The sequence below is a fragment of the Coenobita brevimanus genome, chromosome 39 (genome assembly GCF_032717465.1).
Source record: "Coenobita brevimanus isolate Jiangsu-jjx chromosome 39, ASM3271746v2, whole genome shotgun sequence".
Taxonomy (NCBI): Eukaryota; Metazoa; Arthropoda; class Malacostraca; order Decapoda; family Coenobitidae; genus Coenobita; species Coenobita brevimanus.
Genome location: NC_136992.1, coordinates 14416644 through 14437549, shown reverse-complemented (window position 1 = coordinate 14437549; position 20906 = coordinate 14416644). Strand labels below are relative to the sequence as shown.

Sequence of the window (20906 nt, the reverse complement as noted above, 5' to 3'; positions counted from 1 at the left end):
TCTTTTGTATGTTATTACCAAGAGAAAAAATATGGTGTAATACGCACAATCTGCTGAAGAAGTGATGAAAGCCTTAGTAGACATGATTATAGCCCAAAGACTCATCTCATGATTCTGAGATTCAGCAAACTCTGATCTGGTCTAGAGATGCTCAACTGTTCAACAACATACTGCATTAGAACACTTCACAGCCAGCTGCCTGGAACACACCAGGGATCAACACATCAATATATCATCCAAAATGTGTGCCAAATGCTGAGCTCATTGGTTCAGCTACCCTAATTTATTGCAACTTGTTAAGTAACTCCAGAAGTCAAAATTCTTGCTTGCTGCTGTGATAATGAATACAGAAGTAGCAATTATCAGATAAGCTGGAAGTAAAAATGCACCACAGCAACATACAATGTGCTTGGATTTGTTGTTTGATTCATTCATATTCCCACTGAACATCAGCAGTTATTGTTGGGATAATTCCTCTACCATTTAATTCTTAAAAGAATTAAGCATAAAACTTATTTTGAGATCTTCCCCAGAGTTGTGTGACTTTAGCAGAATTTGATCTATGGTTTCACTTGTGTAACAACCACAGTATGACTAAAGTACACAGTGCATTAATTTAATCAATAATACTGCTGCTAAATGCAAAGGAACTACTGGCAACCTCATACTGAGTATCTGAGTCTGCCCCACATTTTCATGAAAAAATTCCCTACATCTTTCAAAATGAAAACATGAAAACTAAATATTCTCACTTAAGAAAAAAAGTAAACATATTTAAAATGTGATATTTAAAAGTTCTTTTCAATATCTATCAGACTCATTCGAGGTAGGGCTGCTTTCGGGCGACTGCCTTTTTTTCTCTTCCATCCTTCCTCTTCTGTCTTTCTTTCCTTCATTCCTCTCTCTTCCTTCTGTCTACAGGTGACTCTACACTAAGTGACATGCCAAATGGTTTACTGTACACCAGGAAACCATTTACTACACTTGGTGGTAACCATATAACCAAATTATGGTGCCTGGTGGTTTAGTGAGTAATTAAGGCACTCCAATTGGATTAAGCCTGAGCAGATATATATCCAAACCCCCCCCCCTCACATAATGCCACTCAGGGATGAGTGAGGCTGGTCACTCTCATCTTAAATGTCAGAACCAATTTGCCTAGCCCTGGGCTCCTACACTCCTCGTGGGACAACACATGATTAGATGATGAATGAATGAATGCTCAGACTAGAGGTGCAGGGTTGGCAAGGAATGACACCTTATTTAACAACCTTAATTATGTAAGAAGAACAGCAAAAACACTTCATACTGCACTTACCTGTTACTTCAAAAAAGAATCAGTGGCAGTTAACTACCTGATATCTCTCATAATTTGTAAGGAATGCCAATAAACTGACTCTTGTCTCAAATTTTCATATCCTATTGAAAGAAGAAAAAAAAAAAAAATGCAGAGACATATAGTTATGATGGCAAACTGAACCCCTTCAATCTGTCAACATACTTTTCCAATTGATATCTGCTACTTACAAATAAATTATTCAGCTTAAAAGACTTTTCAAATTGGGGGGGGAGGAGTGGTAGATATAGCCTTCATTATCTCTGAAAAAAAGTGTCCTCCCAAACTGCGTAAAATCATCCTGAGGTAACAAGAACAAATTACTGTATAAAACACATCAATGAATTGAAGAAAAATTATTCGCTTGTGATGGCACTAGTCCCTCACTCTTAGCCCCCAGACTGAGGTGCGGCGTATCCCAACAGTGGGCCGAGCCACTGAGGAGAAGAGATATTTGTTGATCTTGATTTGAGGCAGACTCTCCTGCAGTGTGCTCACCGCCGTCTCACTCAGGATACCATACACATCGAGGTACAGAAGGTTGGGCATCACCTTCAACTCTCTGCAACAAAAAGAAGAATTAACACTCAGGCTTTTGCAATTACAGGTGGTCCCCTACTTACAAACGGGTTACGTTACGCGCAACTGCCCCTAAGTCAATTTTTTTTGCGTCAAAAATGCATTTCATGTCAAAAATGCATTTAGTACACCTAACCAACTGAACATCACAGCCTAGCCAAGCCTACCTTCAATGTGCTTAGAACACTCACATTAGTCTACAGCTGGGCAAAATCATTAACATAAACCCTATAATAAAATGTAGAATATCTCATGATATTTATTGAATTCAAAGTACGGTTTCTACATTTGTAAAGCCGAAAAATTGCAAGTTGACCGTTCGTAAGTAGGAGACCAACTATAACTTGGCTGAAGAAGTCTCTGTCATTAGCTGGAACAAAATACAAGACTAAACATATCCTGACTGTGAGAAAGTTAATGGTGACTCAGGTATAGCAGGCTGGGCATCACCTTTAAATCTCTACAACAGGAGGAACTGTTACAGGCAATCCTATTCATAGTCTTTATCAGACATCCTCTTATAAACTTAAATAAAAGAAAAATAATCCTTTCTGGGCTGTACACCAGGAAACCATTTACTATGAAGGGTGGTAACCATACTGTACAACCAAATTATGGCACTTGGTGGTTTAGTTTTCGCGGGCAATTAAGGCACTCCAACCGGATTGAGCCGGTGCAGGTTTATATCCAAGGAGTGGTTGGGGTTTACTGCTCTCGTAATGCCATGCAGGGATGAGTGAAGCTGGTCATTCTCATCTCATGTCATGTCAGGACCAACTTGCCTAGCCCCAGGCTCCTATGCTCCTCATGGGGGGGGGGGAGAGCTGAATTCAGTGCTAGTTATTCTAACCATGAGAGGATTAATGGTGACCCATGTACAGCTGGTTAGGTATCATCTTCAACTTATACAAGAGAAAAACAAATACAATATTGATGGTTACAGTACATTCATCCCTTGGCCCTGCCCCCCCCCCTTTCCCCCCCCCAACTCTGGGCATAGGCTTCACAGCCTGCACTCAAGGCCCAGTAGTCCTCCTACATACCATGCACCTCCACGTGCCACCACTTCGGGGCTAACACCCACTGTCCATATTGAATACGTGCTGTCTCATACAGGACTGGTGTATTGGTATTAGCTTCTGGTAGATCAGTAAAGTCTGATGTTATGAAATTTAAATCCTTAAATTGTTCCCTGCCCCAGCCGGGATTTGAACCTGGGCCCGGTAGGACTGCAGGCCACCTCTCTACCGACTAAGCCATTGCCTCCCTCATACAATAACATGGGCAGAAAAAAAATGGTAAGCAAGAGGTTCTTGGGAGCCTCCCTAACTGATGAGAATGAGACCTTAAAGCTCAAGAACTTCAGACAACCATGATTCAAGTGATGGTGGAATAGCACAGTTCTGCTTGGTAAAAACAAAATGACTATACTCTTTCACTTTAACTTGGCCTAAAACAAACACCTCTCAGTTTTGAATGCTTTGCTGTAACAAGAGATTAACACAAGAATACAGTGCTAGCCACAAGGAAGTACCCTGGAAACCATACTCTGTACGGCCACATTACTGTCTTCTGCCATAAGTTATGGGAAATAAGCTACAAAAGGATGAAAATTTCCTCCAGGATAAGGTGAATGAGGAATACTATGCACTCTGCAGGAAACTTACAGGTATGCATCAGGCTGAATGGTATAGCAGCGTGAGAATGCTAAGTACTCAGCATGGTGGAGTTGTTTGATGATGGTGGATACAGCAGCAGCCGTGAGGTGTGTACCATCACTCACATCCAGCTCCACCAGACCCGGGCACTGCTCCACCAACACACGCACATCTGCAGAAAAATATGGCTTTGCTAACCTCTCCCGTTTTACTTTCTTTTTTTTTTTCTTCTTCTTCCAATAAGATATTTTTAATCAGCTTAAGGCAATGCCTGAGAAGAGAAAGAGTTCAGCTAATGAACACTATATCCAACCCCTCCACTTAAAATTTCTCTCATAAGTTAAGCAGAATAGCCTGATCGTACCAAGAATGAAAAAATGTCATCAAAGAAGTCAAAACAAACATAACATTCTACTTATCACAGGAGGCTTCATAGTCACTCTTCCTAAGTGATTTATTTTGCATATTGCAATACTTTGTATGTTCTACAACCAAGATATAATTTTCATACAGACATGACTAGCATTAATAACATACAAGAGGCCATTAAGGTGTAAAGCACAGAAGACTTTGCTACAGAAGACATGGTCAAAATCTTCAATACCAGTGACCCCAAGATCCACCACACTATACTGTAATCCAATACCTATACACTTAATCATTACATCTTGACCTTTTTAATGATCTTTTTTTGTTATTAAATCCATAGTAAATTACAAAATGATTACCTATTAAAGTTCACTCCTACCTTAAAACTGCCTAACTTCGTACATTTTTGAGGGTTTTTTGCATATAACTTCATGTAGAGTTGCATTATCTAATCCCTGTTGGTACCCATATATTTCCAGGGATGTGGCAGTTGAAAACAGGTAATGAAAAAAAATTAGCGCCAAAACTGTGAGTATTATTCAATATTTTCGAGCGTCCAAAGTTATCAATGATATCGGCTAACTTTGGACAGCTGTGGCTAATTTCGGACACTCATAGGCTTTGCCATATACACGCCTTTAGACTTCAGTGGCAGATATTTTTGGACAACCAAGCAATACTTCAGACACTTGGGGCTTTAAAAAAAAAAAAAAAAAAAAAAAAAAAAAATGCACACTTATGTGGTGAGTGAGAAGTTTAATAACAGAGTACAAAAATATTCTGTTTTTTACCCCTACAACTGAAAGCACTCAATTGGGCACTGAATCACATTGCAGTCAGGTGATTTTCATATGAAAAGAATCACATAGGATCCACAAACTTTTCCTGCCCCCAAACACTCCAACAAACCCACTCCATATACTGAAAAAAAATATTAATGAAATGAAAATTTTTCTTCTTGCAAAACTTCACGAGTACTTGCCTTACTGATGTTTTTTATGCTAACCATATTCATGCAAAAACTTCAACTAGGAGATGAAACACATGAGAACATATTGTACATTACTGACCATTAGAAAATTTTCTAAACTGAAACCCTGTGACTAAGCCTATAACTTTAGGTTACCGTACTCAATACTGGGTAACGAAAAGAAACTAAAAAACTATTCTTTTGTACTTATTGACATCACAATACTGAGTAGCATATATATCACATTTCAGATATAAACGTAATGGTATATTACATTACTGGCCACAAGAAAATTACCAGTACCACAACTTAAACCCTGTGACTAAGCCTATTATATTAGGCTACCAGGTAAAGAAAAATAACTAAAAAGGTACCTGTATTCCTTTGTGCTCCTTCTATCTATCTATCTATTGCCAGACGCCTCAATCCCGTTTGGGGTGGCCACAAACAAATCGCCTCCAAGTCACCCTGTCCCCCGCCATTTCACTGCCCTGCTCCCAACTCACACCCCCCTCTCTCATATACCTCTCCACCCCATCCTTCCATCTCATCCTCGGCCTCCCCCTCCCTCTTCCCCCCTCCACCTCACTCACATACACTCTCTTCGTCAGTCTTTCACCCTCCATCATCTCCACATGGCCAAACCACCTCAGTGTGTTCCTCATAACGCTTCCTATCACATCCACATCAACACCACAACGCTCCTTTATATCCTCATTCGTCAGCCTCTCTCTCCACGTGACTCCACAGGCTCCTCTTAAATAACTCATTTCCACTGCTCTCACTCTTGACTTGTGTCCTTCCAACAATGTCCAAGCTCCTTCACATCAAAATAATGAGCATTACAGTTTTAGTAATATAACATGTCAAAGAGGTATACCATACATAAGCTATTCAAAACTTAAACCTCGAGCTTTGGCTTTACCGTTAAAGCTATACTGTACTATTACTGCTATAAGAATTTATTTAGGCCAGAGATTGAGATCAACATCAAAGATCATTCTACACTTACTGTCAAGTGTTGGCTCTAATAAAACCTTAATGATGTCTTCTCTATCTGCATCACTAAAGTCATCAACTTTGGGATCAAAAAGGTGTGGCATGTCCCCTTTACATGCTTCAAGAACCTTTAAGAACCTTACTTTAACATAGTGTCCAAAGTTAGTCTGTAAAAACAAGAACCTGAGGTGAAATTATTGTTTTCATTCTCAGAGGATTATGTGACAACATTTTGTAAATTCCTTTGGTGCATGTCATCTACAATAAATGTTCTTTAAAATATGCCTGTTTTGGTTCACACATCTACTTCTAAAACTTCTGCACAGACAAAGTTTTCAGGGGAACAAGAAAACATTATTTTTTTCAACTAGTTTTGCAATTTTTTTTCACATATTTCCATTCATCTCAGGTTCATGTCGTTTTGCTATGATATACTTCAATGCTTCACCCAACTGCCTATATTTTTTGGTTTTCAAAATACAAAGCCATATTCCCATTATTTTGGGTCATAACATTTTTTCCTCAAATGTCCGAAGTTGAACTCATGTCCAAAGTTAGGCGGTTTTACAGTAACTAATAACCATACAGCCAATTTACCAGTAAACTTACTGTACTGGTTGTATGAAGAAAACTTGGAGTATTATGGTTTACAACCCTAAGACATCAATGTTTAATGCTGACCCAGCAAGATTCCTCCATTTCATTCACTAATTTCTTACAACTTTTGAGTCATCTACCATTCTAGCAACTCAATATGCAGTATTCTCAAACAGCCAAGCCACCTCCTGCCTTCAGTTTCTGTACATAGGGTTGTGATGCTATTACTATTATCATCATAATCATCTATTTCTGTGTTACCCCATGAAGAGCGTAGGAGTACAGGGCTAGGCAAGTTGGTACTGGCATTTGAGAGTGACCAGCCTCACTCATCCCCAGGTGGCATTACTTGAGCAATAAACCCCAACCACAGCTTGGATATAAACCTGCACATGCTTAATCCGATTGGTGCAACTTAATTACCCACTAAACCACCAGGCACCATGATTTGGTCATATGGTTACCATCCAGCAGAGTAAATAGTTTCCTGGTATATGGGAAACCATTTGGGTTGTCATTCAGTACAGTTGCCCGTAGACAGAAGGATGAGGAAAGAATGAAGGAAAGAAGAACAGATGAGGAAGGAAGGAAGAAAGGAAAGAGCAGTCACCCAAGGGCAGCACTAAGTCAAGTGACTGGATGCTGAGCGCCCCCACCTACCACTCTATCTTTGAATTAATATAATCTCTTAATTCATGTATGTAATTGTATGTAATGTGTTTTAGTGGGTTACAGTATTCCAGACAGATCAGACTCATTATGGTTTACTCAAGGTAGGGTTGAGCAGCCTAGTCCCAAATACTTGTACACTTCTGCAGGAGGCACCTAGGAGTGGATGATGACTCTGATGATGACTGCAAGATGTAATGTACTTGTATGTAATGAAGATATGTATTACTGTGTGCATCACAACCAACAATCCATGAGTCATTTCATAACCTAAACAGTCCTTAGCATAAGTATGGAATTAGTTCTTTTTTTCTTTCTTTCTTTCTTTAATAACATGTACAGTACTGTTAACTGGAGGTAAGTGGCAGGTCAGCTTAATGATTGATAAAAATTTCATTGGCAATTTTTTCTGTAAATCTTATGATGAGGATACTGTTCTAATACTGATCAAACACCCTGACTATTTGGCACACTCGTTTTCGTTTTCGTTTCGTTTTTAAAGGCTCCAACATGCTTGCATGTGTCGGCCTTGGTCACCTAATGGCGGCTCTCCACGCTGCACGATCCATTGCAGCCTCCCTGTTCAGTCCCTTAACCCTGAGGTCACACTTATTGACCTTGTCCCATGTCTTTCTCGGTCTACCCCTCATAACCCCACCCCCAATATTAACACTTCTCACCTTCCTCACCCAATTATCATCCCCCATCCTCTCCACATGTCCAAACCATCTCAATCTACCTCTCCTCATCACAACACCAATACACTCCAGTCCCATCCTACCTCTCAACTCTTCCATCGTAAACCCAGCCCCTCCAGGCCTTGGACGCAGGGGCGCACTGCACATCCACCTAATCATTGTCATTTCTGTACGTCTGAGCCGGCGAATATCCTCCTCCTTCACTGCCCAGGTCTCACTACCATACAGCATTACACTCCTAACACATGCTGCATACAAAGACCCCTTAGCACGTAGGAAGTGTCCTCTCAATGTCAGGAGAGGCAAGAGCTCCCTTAACTTCTTCCAACCACTTCTCACCCTAGCCACAGAGCTAGCTCTAGCCCCACCTCCAGCACACAACATGTCTCCCAAATAACAAAACTCTTCCACACACTCAAGAGATTCACCAGCAAGTTCAATCCTTTCAAGGCTGACAATCTCCACCTGCTCACCCCAACACGCCATACACAAAAAATCAGCATTATATCGCAGTCTACCTCTGATACCACTAAATCTCTTATGCAACCGTTTATCACAAACACCGCACAAGATGGAATTACTTCCCATGCCCTTGTGGCAAACTGCACATGGCCACTCTCCCTCGTCTTTGACAGTACCGCCACCAACCCTAGATATCATCACTTTTGTTTTATCTGCATTTACCCTTAAACCCTTGTGCCCCATACTATCTCTCCACTTCCCAAACCTTTCCTCTGCCTCCCTTTCGTTCTCTGCAATCAATACCAAATCATCAGCATACAACAACTCCCAAGGGAGTCCGTTTCTAAAGTCACGTGAAAGGGCTTCAAGTACCATGATAAACAACATGAGACTCAAGACTGACCCCTGATGCACACCAACATTCACAGAAAACTCATCACTCAAATCTCCATTCACTCTTACCTGGGTGTGAGCACCCACATACATAGCCATAACCACCCTAACCAGCCACTCCTCCAAGCCAAGCTTTCTCATTGCCCACTTCACCACCTCTCTAGGGACTCTGTCAAAGGCCTTTTCCAAATCAACAAAAACAAAATAAAGATCTCTTCTCCTACCAATATATTTTTCCTGAAGCTGTCGAACAATGAATATAGCATCAGTGGTCCCCCTACCTGGCATAAACCCAAACTGCATCTCATCAATATTCACTCTTTCTCTAATCATACCTTCTAAAACTCTCTCCATTACCTTCATTATCTGATCTAAAAGCTTTATACCTCTATAATTTCCTCTTTCCAGGGCATCACCCTTCCCTTTATACACATTTACAATTACACTCTTCAGCCAATCATCTGGGACAACACACTCATAAATAATCCTATTAATCATGTCAGTGACCAAACCCACCCCTACATCGCCCGAGGCCCCCAACACCCGGCAACCCACCCAGACACACCCGCTCCCCCCCCCACCCCCATCCCGCCCACTGGACATTAACATCCTTAAGATATACAAGACAGTAACAACTACTGAAATCCACTGATGGGAACTTCAGATCATGCAATCTACCTACCTATCTACATCACAACCAGATTCCTTAATTCTGGAAGATGTGGCCAGAAACATACCTCTACGTCTTCCTCAGGCTACCCTCTCTCCAGCCCTGCCATCCCCTCACTCATATACCTCTGCATCCCATCCCTCTTTCTTATCCTTGGTCTCCTCCTCCACCTCATCCACACACATTCTGCCTTGGAGACTGAAGATAAGATGGTGGAATTGGGATGGAGATGATGAGATGAAGGGATGGGGTGAAGGTGAGTTTATGAGTGACAGGACTGATCTTGCCAGAAAGTCTCTTGAATGTGTGGATGAGTTTTGTTACCTGGGGGACATGTTATGTGCTGGAGGTGGCTCTGTGGCAAGGGTAAGGAATGGCTGAAGGAAGTTCAGGAAGCTGTTGCCTCTCTTGGCACTAAGTGGGATCTCGTTCCATGCTGAGGGATCATTGTATACATGTCTTATGAGCGTATTGCTGTAAGGTTGTGAAACCTGAGCAGTAGGGGAAGAGGATATTCATAGGGTAAAACGTAAAGAAATGACAATGAATAGATGGATGTGTAGTGTGTCCTTGAATGCGAGGCCTGGGAGGGGCTAGGACAACGACTGATGAGTTGAGAGGATGGATGAAACTGGAATGCCAAAGATCAAATGGCAAGGAGAGCTGCCATTAAGTGACCATGGCCAACACATGAAAGCATGCTGGAGCCTTTATGAACAAAAACGAAGACAATGAAGAGGGGTCGATTGAGATGGTTTGGACATGCTGAGAAAATGGAGGATGAAAACTGGGTGCAGAAGGTGAGAGGTGTGAACACCAAGGGGAGGGCCGAGTGAGGCAGATCAAAAAAGACCTGGGACGAGGAGATAGTGTGTGACCTCAGGGAATAGGAAGGCTTCCACAGGTCAAGCAGTGGGGAGAGTTGCCATCAGGTTGACCAAGGCCAACATTTGCAAGCATGTTCGAGCTTTTATAAACGATTCAAATGGTGAGATAGAGGGAGGACTGCCTGACAGTGCAGAATGGGGGGACATGAAGGTGATCTGTGCACGGCCATCCCCTCCAGGATTAAGCCATCTGGCTATAGATGGAGAAGTTGAATGAATAAAATCTGAGGTGTTTAAACGCATCAGGGAGGGTATTCCTACACCTGGATGTAGATTGGTGGATGACTGAGGACTGAATGTAAACTGGAGTGCCTGTGTGTGTCTAAGGGGGCAATCTTGCATCCAGATATATATATAGACAGATGAATGAACAAATTATTTAATGTAAATTTGGCTGCTTAGATATGTCTGAAAGCCTGTTGATGGAAACAGATCAATGAAAGAACAAATGAATGTAAACTGAGATGTACTCACGTGCATCAGTGAGGGTACTCCTGCAACCAGAGAGGTTAAGGCGTTCCAGGGATGGGGGGAAGCGGCGACAGATAATCCGCAGATCCTCACTACTTAGACCTGTCCACGCTAAGTTTAAACTCTGCAATCTGAGGAAGAAATGAATTAAGTCTTCAAGCCTCTCACAGTTGTGAGAACTCTGGTATCTTGTTACAACTAACAGCAGCTACTTATATTCAGCTGAGTGCTAATCAATATGGTTTTTCATACTTCACACTACCTATTCAATTATTCTATTTCTGATAGAGCAGTAGGTGGGGGCGCTCACCATCCACTCCCTTGATGTAGTGTTGTTCTCAGGTGCCTGCCCTTTCCCCTCTTGCTTCCTTCCTCATCTGTCTCTCTTTCCTTCATCCTTTCCTCTTCCTTCTGTCTATGGGTGACTCTACACTGAGTGACAAGCCAAATGGTTTCCTGTACACCAGGAAACCATTTACTACATTGGGTGGTAACCGTATATCCAAATTATGGTGCCTGGTGGTTTAGTGGGTAATTATGGTGCTCCAATCAGATTACACCTGTGCAGGTTTATATCCAAGGGATGGTTGGGGTTTATTGCTCACGTAGTGCCACTCAGGGATGGGTAAGGCTGGTCACTCTCATCTAAAATGCCAGGACCAACTTGCCATGCCCCAGGCTCCTACACTCCTCATGGGGCAACACAGAATTAGATGAAGATGATGACATAGTTGAAACTGCCATACAGTTTGCTGTACATACAGGTAGCTGACTGTCAAAGGTGTACATGGACAAAGAAGCAAACATTAAGGCTTCTATGACTAACTATCAGATACATCTAATCATCTGGCATTAGCTGGAATAGACTAACAGAGCTGTTCCTATCATGAAAATTAATGGTGACGGCATCCAGGAGTTCCTAGGATCACCCACGGCTGAGTAAAATCATTTGCAATTAGCTAGAAATGAATATTATAGCTGCTGTGAACATGAGAGTTACTGCCCCCTTAGAAACTATAACTGCATTTGCCAAACAGTTGCTAAAATCTATCACTGGTAGTAGTAGTTTGTTCACTTTTGTATCAAGCTAATTATTATTCTAACCCCAAATCCCATAAATAAAGTGGCAAGACAAAAATACTGATGACTGATCTTATTGAAACATAAACATAAACAGATTACCATAATATAGGAGATGAGAGAAATAAGCACAGTTTAAGCCACTGTTTCTCATGAAGTGAAATCTTAGGTTAGGTCACGTCCGTCCTTTCGTCCGTTCCACGCTGTATATCGGAAACCATTTGTTGGAATTTTCTCATACAGTAAAACCTCCATAAGTTGGAACCCTTTGCCAGGATTATGCTTAAGTCAGCATGGCATAAGATATTTGGTGATAAAAATTATTTTAATTTTTTGAAAAAATTGTAAAAATCCTAGAAAAAATTCCCCTAAGTCGTAAAATGTTGTGTAATGGAAACCCACTTTTGGCATGATACACTAGACTCATCATGTTTTAGCCTGTGAGGGCACATCATCCTCTTCCTACCTCAGTCTAGCATCTGCCACCACCAACATCCAGCCTCCTATGCAGTATGTCCTCAGAGCTGCCTGCACAAATTTTCTGCACTGACTCTAATCGTGATTAATTTTGCATACAAAGGTGCTTTACAGGAAAGATTAAGGCCTGTGTATAAAGTGTATATAAAGTGTAGAAGTGTTCTTAAGGCCTGTTTATAAAGTGTAATGTACAGTAGTGCAATTGTGACTATGGTTAGGAAATGATGCACAGAAGCGATCATGTGCCCCCCTAACACCTCTGTATCCTAACAAAAGGCTCTCCTTATGCTTTTATCACACCCTTTGCAAATGTGGTAGGTGATTTTTTTTCTGGTTAGTCAGGAGGCCTCACACTTTCCATAAGTTAGAAAGTCAGTAAAGTTGGACGGGCCTCAGTCCCTATTATTCTGACTTAAAGAGGTTTTACTGTGTTTTGTATGATTGTAGGGTCATATAGGAGATTGATGCCTGTCTTTTCGAAATTTCTGAAAAAGTCCAAGCTGGCCAACTTATGACCAATTTTCTACTTTTGAAACTTTAAATCCTTTATATTGTATCTCCTTTAAGACTGGTTTACAGGTTGTAACAAAGTGGAATATAGTCTCTCTGCGACTTGTTTTAGGGAGACATTTTTTTTACATCACCACCAACGGAAGGATAGCAAATCTTTCCACAATTCCTGTTTTTCCTGGAAAATTAAATCTTGGTACAGCTATGAGCAAAAGTTATCTAATAATCTTCGGCCAGCGTTGTGTGCTGCCTTCCATATTTCTCATTCCTTCATACTGCTATCGTATGAAAATAGTTCATGCAACACCTTTCACTGCCAATGCCAGCAAGGAAGTGTTGGCCACCTTTTGCTCATGGCTGCATGTGTGGTGCATCCATCACTGGATTATGATGAGTCCTCAATATGCATTTACATTTTATGGTACTGTACTGGTAAATTAAAACTGATAATAAAGAAGAATGTATTTTAAAGTTTCTATCTATCTACTGTATTGCCAGACGTCTTAATCCCGTGAGGGGTGGCCACAAATAAATTGCCTCCATGTCGTCCTGTCCCCAGTCATTTCACTGCCCTGCTTCCTGCTAACACCCCCCTCTCTCATATACCTCTCCACTCCATCCCTCCATCTCATCCTTGGCCTCTCCGTCTCTCCCCCCCTTCTCCATCTCACTCACGTACACTCTCCTTGTCAAGTCTCTCGCTCTCCATCCTCTCCATATTGCCAATCCACTCCAATGTATTTCTCCTTAACGCTTCCCATCACGTCCACACCACAATGTTCCTTCACTTCCTCATTTGTCAGTCTGTCTCTCCATGTGACTCAACATGCTCCTTTCAAATAACTCATTTCCACTGCTCTCACTCTTGACTTCTGTCCCTCCAACAACGTCCAAGATTCACTTCCATACGTTAGAGTTGGTATCACAATACTGTCATGCAGCGACTTTTTTACTTTCATGCTCACTTCCCTGTTTCTTATCACTGCTTTCAAAGAACCAGCAACCTTTCTTCCTTGCTGTATCCTTTCAAGCATAACACTCTTTAAACTTCCATCCTTACTCATCACACTACCCAAGTACTTTAATGCACTCACATTTTCAATTTCCTCATTCAAAAATCACTGTGTACAGTGACTTAATTTCTCTCGAAGACCATAACTTTACTCTTCCCTACATTCGCCTTTGGATTCTGTTCCTTACACACTCTCACAAACTCATTCACCCAAACTTGCAGCTCCTCTTTGTCTTCACGTAACAACACAGTATCATCTGCAAACAACAGTAAAGGGAGTTTCCAAACACTGCTGTCTCTTATTAGGGCCTCTCCAACATCCACTGCCCTACCTTGTACCTCTTCTAAAACTCCATCCATATACGGAATGAACAACCATTCATATACAGATTGAACAACCATGGAGACATGACACATCCCTATTTCAGTCCAACCCTCAAATAGGAAAATTCACACAGTTCACTGTTCACATGCACTGCTGCCTTAGCACCCTCATACATACTCTTCATTCAGCAACTTCCCATTTACTCCATACTGTACATTCTTAATACTTTCCACATTCTTTGTCTATCCACCCTGTCATATGCTTTCTCCAAATCCATGAAGGTCACATACAACTTCAATCACTTCTCTAGAAACTTTTTCACTAAAGATCTAAGAATGAATATCAGATCTATGCAACCTCTTCCCTTCCTACCTCCCTGTTCTTCTCCAACTAATTCCTCTGTTCTTTCCCTAACTCTGTCAATAAGTATCCTACCATATACTCTTCCTATTACATTAAGAAAACAAAATGCCTCTATGATTATCACACTTCTTTCACCCTTCTTTCCTTGCTACAGGGGAATTATACCTGACTTCCAATCCTCTGGGACTCTACCTTCCCCCCAGGCCAATCTTCACATCTTCCACATCCATTCTACTACTACCTCTCTCCCATGCTTCAGCATTTCACCACACACACCATCAATTGCTGGGTCTTTCCTCATTTTGACTTTCTTCACTGCTTCCACAACCTCCATCCTACTGATTTCTTCCTGTCTTCTCACATCCCTCCTTCTCCCAGCCATTCCCCAGCCACTCATACTCACATTACTTTCACTCCTTATGTTCGACAGTTCCTTATGGTGTTCTCTCCATCTGCTCACTTTTTCTCCCTTCTCCATTAGCAATCTACCATTTTTATCTTTCACTCCTCAACTAACTTCTTTATCACCCTGTCTAATTCTCTACCTCTTTCCAGAACATTTTCTTAAATTCCCTCCACTTTACACTCAAATTCCTTCCAAAGCTCTCATCCACTCTCTTCTTACTCTTTTCACCTCCCTACATATAACTCTCTCTTCCTTTTCTCAACTCCTACTGCTACCTAAAAAACCTGTTATACCAATTTTTCTATTACGTAATGCAAAATGAATTTATAGACTGAACAATGTGCAATCAAAAATTCTTCCCCAACTGTGTTTTCTCCTGCCTAGTTTTCTGGGCCCTACCTCACCCCATTCTTAGAATAGTGTGGTCTGGATGATGATGTATGAAAAGTCTGTGATAAAATGGAAACACCTATGATACATAACAGGGGCTTGTACTGCCCTATTCTTGGTCTGCAGGGCCAGTCCTACCACTTGGCAAACTAGGCAATGACACAGGGCATTATGAACTAGGGGGCACTAATTTCTGCCAAATAGAAAGGATTGACTCTATCGGATATGTTTACGCAAAGCTACAGAATGTGGTGAAAGTTTTTGGCATATCAGATACAGCCAGCGATTCCAAGGGCTTGAATGATGAATGAATGGAAGTGTGGCCCACTGGACTGGACAAACTTGGGCTGTCTGGACACTTGCTACTCCTCACCCAGCCCTAGGGTGGGAAAGGAGGTCCAGATGATGATGATAATATACAAGTAAAATCATGTAGATCAAGCATCCTTTAGGTGCAACAATTATAGAAGTCTTCTTCCATAAAAGGTCTGCATATCTTACAAGCATTAAAGTTCAATGGGGGGGGCACACCACCACATCCACGTAGGGCATCAGAAGCCTAAGGACCAGCACTGCTGGTCTGGGATTTACAAAACTTATTTTTGGAGGAATAACACCTCTACCTGTCTATAACCAGATGCCTCAACCCCATAAGGGATCCACAAACAACTGCCTTCTCGTCGCCTTGTTCCCTACTACTCTGCTTGCCCTCCCTCCAACTTGCAACCCCTTCCGTCATGTATCTCTCTATTTCATCCTGCCATCTCATCCTCAGTCTCCCCCTCCCCCTCACTCACATACATTTTTATAGTTAAACTCTCATTGTTCATCCTTTCCACATGGCCAAAACTTCTCAGAGTTTTTCTCTTAATACTTTCAATCACATTCACATCACCACCCAAACAAAATATGGAAAGATTTGGTGCTCTCCTTTGTCCTTCACGTACAGTAAAATAACTCATATTTTTCTCTAGTTATTGTACTAAGATTTCTTTCTGCTGGAGGGAGCTTGAGACATGGAAATATACCACAATCTCCACATTCTTCATGTGAAAACAAATTATACCCTTTTTACTCTACCTTGAACTAAAATTGTCATCTCCACCTTGAATGCTGAGTTGTAATAATAGATTAACACAAGATATGATGCCAGTCAAGAAAGAGCACTGTAGAAAGGATGCAGAACTGTAGTATTATCTTTTTCCACCATGGAACAGTGAAGTATGCTGCAAAAGGACAAAAATCTTGACCAAGCTAAAAACAATATACAGTAGATATGAGAGAAAAATTATTATTGATTTGTTTGTGGATCTTGGCCCTAACACCTATTAACAGATGCATCATTCACTAAAAAAAAAGATTCACTACCATATCATAAAAGTACAGTGAATGATACATACTTTTTACACTGGGTAAATATAGTGACAAGCATTGCGTGATTTAATCCATAACACATGGCAAGATTCAGTGTGTCGAGGTTTGTATTTTTGGCTAGGTGAGAACATATGCTGGCATTTAGGGTGCAGTGCTCCAGACTCAGCTTCTTCAGGTCATAACAAACACTCAGCAGTTCCTCCAGAGCTGGCAAAAGAAAATATAGTATTAAATTTCACTACAAGAGACATGTGTTCACAAATAAATGAATTACTGAACACAAAAAGCATTAAGTTAGAACACCAGTTAGGTGTTTTAAAAACAATAAGACCCTGAATGCAGTGCTGAGGTCTCTGCTATTGCAGGTTTTTGTCACAACCTCATTAGACAGTCTTTCTGCATCACTTCAGAAGGAAGATAATTCAGAAATTAGCCTGCATCACTTCAGAAGGAAGATAATTCAGAAATTAGCCTTTTTATTATTATTATTATTATTATTATTATTATTATTATTATTATTACCGTGATACAATGATCAAACAATGTGGTCCATCAATAAACTGTACCATCATCAAGTTATAAATCAGAGACAAGCTGTCCATCAACTTTCAACTCAAGAGGGGTACCTGCCCACAGAAGCAGTACTGCACCAGCTTCTCTACTGTCCACATCCTTATAAGAACCTTCCCCCTTCAAAGGATGCCTATATAACAATTAGACCTACAGTTTGTTGATAAATGGTAGGTGGGGGCACTCACCATCCATGCACTCAATGTAGTGCTACTCTTGGGCATCTGCCCTTTCCTCTCCTCCCTCCTTTCCTTCCATCCTCTTCTGTCTTTCTTTACTTCATTCGTTCCTCATCCTTCTGCCTACGGGTGACTTACACTCCCTCTTTAGTCTTTCTTTCCTTCATTCTGTCCTCTTCCTTCTGCCTATGGGTGACTCTACAATGAGTGACAAGCCGAATGGCTTCCTGTACACCATGAAACCATTTACTATGCTGGGTGGTAACCATATAACGAAATTATGGCGCCTGGTGGTTTAGTGGGTAATTGCGGCGCTCAAGTCGGATTGAGCCGGTGAAGGTTTATATCCAAGGGATGGTTGGAGTTTATTGCTCACGTACAGTAATGCCACTCAGAGATAAGTGAGGTTGGTCACTCTCATCTTAAATGTCAGGACCAACTCGCCTAGCCCTGGGCTCTTACGCTCCTCATGGGGCAATGTAGGATTGGATGATGATGATGATGAAATATCTGCCACCTAACTAGCGTATTCATGCTAACTTTTACGTGGTATTATTCAAAACTGTCTGATGGAAACTAAATGGATATGGTACTTTAACTCTAGAACCTAATAATTCTTCAAGTTTTAAAATTCACTGTGACCATAATATAACAAATTACCTAAAAACAGGTGTATACATATAAAACTTGTATTTTTTCAGCTGTTCATACCAAGAACTGCCTGTGAAAATAAAACATGGGCATATCCACAAAACTATACGTAAAATCTTGGAATCACTTCCTGTATGACAACTAAGAGAGAGATATTAGAAACACCAATAATTCAACATGTTATCTTTTCTTTTACATAAAAGGAAAGAGGAAAGACCTTGCTTGTGATAGGTGACAACTTTTGCAGACAACAGGGAGTGACCAGATTCCCAAAGCTGCAATTAAGTGTAGGCTGACAGACGAATGTACAGCATACATTTTTATTTAAAGGCCAATAACTGAGAATTTGCCACACAGTGATATTTATTATATATATTACTTACAGGGCAAACACTGAGTCTCAGAGACTTTTACTTGATAACCTAAATAGTGTGGAATGGAAGAATATGATATTTAAGGTTGCAAATCAGATGAAGAGGGAGAACAAAGGCATCATAAGTGAGCAGTGAGAGAAGAATGATGAAGGATGGGTAGTGGTGAACAATGGGGATATTAAAGACACATGGAGAGAGCACTACAATCGGTGTTGAATGAAGAGTTTGATTGGAACAGGGAAGGTTTGGAGAGTGCAGATCCAGTTTCTAGCCACTACTGTGAGCAGGACAATAGGCAGGATGCAGATGGGAAAGGCAGCAAGTGCATCTGGTTTGACTGCTGAAATGCTGAAAGCCTCAGGAGATATAGGAGTGGGGTTGGTCAATGACTTGATAAATATGACTGTACTTGAGCGTGCTGTCCTAGATGATTGGCTGAAGAGTGTAATCGTAAATGTGTACAAGGGGAAGGGTGATGCCCTGGAAAGAGGAAACTATAGAGGCACAAAACTTTAAGATCAGATAATGAAGGTAATGGAGAGAATTCTAGAAGGTATGATTAGCCCTGCTCAGGTAGAGGTGGGTTTGAGACCCCCCCCCCCCGTCCCATTTTCTAGTTCATTAACTTCTACATTCCCAGGAGCCCTGCTCTTCTCAGTAGCTTCCTAACTTTGTGTATCCATGCAAGGAGTGAGGGAGTTACCGGTACTTCAAGCTCTCTCTCTGTTTCCACAATATAAGGGTATGTATGTTTAATAATATTCAGCTTAATCCTGCATCATCCTTGAATATGCTTGGGGTTTCATTTACTCGGGACTTATCTTGGAAAGATCATATTACATCTCTTGTAAAATCTGCTTCCAAGAGATTGGGTGTGCTTAGCCGACTCCGCTCTTTCTTTACCCCTGCACAATTGTTGACTCTATACAGGGGTTTTATCCGCCCCTGTGTGGAGTACAACTCTCATGTGTGGGGAGGCTCCCCACATACAGCTCTTCTCAATAGGGTGGAGTCAAAGGCTTTTCGTCTCATTAACTCTCCTCCTCTTACTGACTCCCTTCAACCTCTGTCTCTTCGCCGCACTGTTGCATCTTTATCTCTTTTCTATCGCTACTTTAATGGTCACTGCTCCTCTGAACTGTCTGCTTGCATTCCTCCACCTCTACGACGGGCGTGTAGCAACCGTCTGGCAGCAAACTCTCATCCCTTTTCTGTCCAACTCTCTAATGCAAGAGTTAACCGTTACTCCCAGTCTTTCATTTATGCAGCAGGTCAGCTCTGGAACTGTCTCCCTCTATCTGTATTTCCTGCTGCCTATGATCTCCAGTCTTTCAAACGCAGTGTGTCCAGGCATCTCAAAATGATCGGATCTTGAATTTGGCTCTCTATTGTATTTTGTTTTTCTCTTGGAGGGAACTGTTACTGCGGGCTCATGGCCTTTGGTTCCTTCTTCCTCGCATAAAAAAAAAAAAGAAAAAGTATAAGTTGGGTATGTGAGACCCGTGTCTACCTGAGGTGTGTGAGATATTTTGTTCTCCCTGACTGCAGATATGAATGCAGTGTCTGGCTGCCGCTCTTCACACCATGAAGCACCATCCCATACCAAACTTTGGCACCACTCAAGCAACCATTCAGTTTTTTTTTTATTTTCTTATAGAAGGCCAACATTTATTTACTGTTTCTCCTACACGTTTTTTCAAAATTTGTTAAAAACATAAAAAGAACAGTTCATTTTTTTTTTAAATATTTGTGTTGCAGAAACATTAAATGTTACTCTATTTTCAGTGCTGGAATAAAGGAAACAAATATTTTTCCCAAATTTTTATATTTTTTTGGGTCTGCGAGATCCATGTCTACCTGCTATGCAACACGGACCAACATCTACCTGAGAAGGGTTAGTGAAAGAGTGAATAATGATGAGATGCAGTTTGGGTTTATGCCATGCATAGGGGTCACTGATGCCATATTCATTGTTTGACAGCTTCAGGAAAAATATATGGGAAAGAAAAGGGAACTATACTTTGTTTTTGCTGATTTGGAAAAGGTTTTTGACAGAGTCCCAAGAAAGGTGACGAAGTGAGCAATTAGAAAGCTTGGGCTCGAGGAGTAGCTGGTTAGGGTGGTTATGGCCATGTATGTGAGTGCTCACACCCAGGTAAGGGTGAATGGAAATTTGAGTGATGAGTTTTCTGCGAATGTTGGTGTGCATCAGGGATCAGTTTTCAGCCCCTTGTCGTTTATTATGGTACCTGAAGCCCTCTCACATGACTTCAGAAATGGACTCCTGTGGAAGATGTATGCTGATGATTTGGTGCTGATTGCAGAGAATGAAAGGGAGGCAGAGGAAAGATTTAAGAAGTGGAGAGATGGTATGGGGCACAAGGGCTTAAGAGTAAATGCAGATAAAACAAAAGCGATGGTATCTGCGGCTGGTGGT

The 20906-nt window shown here is 41.2% G+C and overlaps 1 protein-coding gene across 1 annotated transcript in view; it reads right to left on the bottom strand.

Annotated features, from left to right (window-relative positions):
- Positions 1 to 1592: 1592 nt before the first annotated feature.
- The window catches only part of Skp2 (S-phase kinase-associated protein 2), a 65263-nt gene continuing 45949 nt past the window's right edge, over positions 1593 to 20906 (bottom strand). The window contains exons 6-9 of the mRNA XM_080270149.1: positions 16722 to 16902; positions 10762 to 10889; positions 3583 to 3745; positions 1593 to 1898 (exon numbers count right to left, since the gene is read on the bottom strand). Of these exons, the coding sequence (XP_080126275.1) occupies positions 1712 to 1898; positions 3583 to 3745; positions 10762 to 10889; positions 16722 to 16902 (659 nt within the window). The 3' untranslated portion in view covers positions 1593 to 1711. The remainder of the gene's footprint in view (positions 1899 to 3582; positions 3746 to 10761; positions 10890 to 16721; positions 16903 to 20906) is intronic.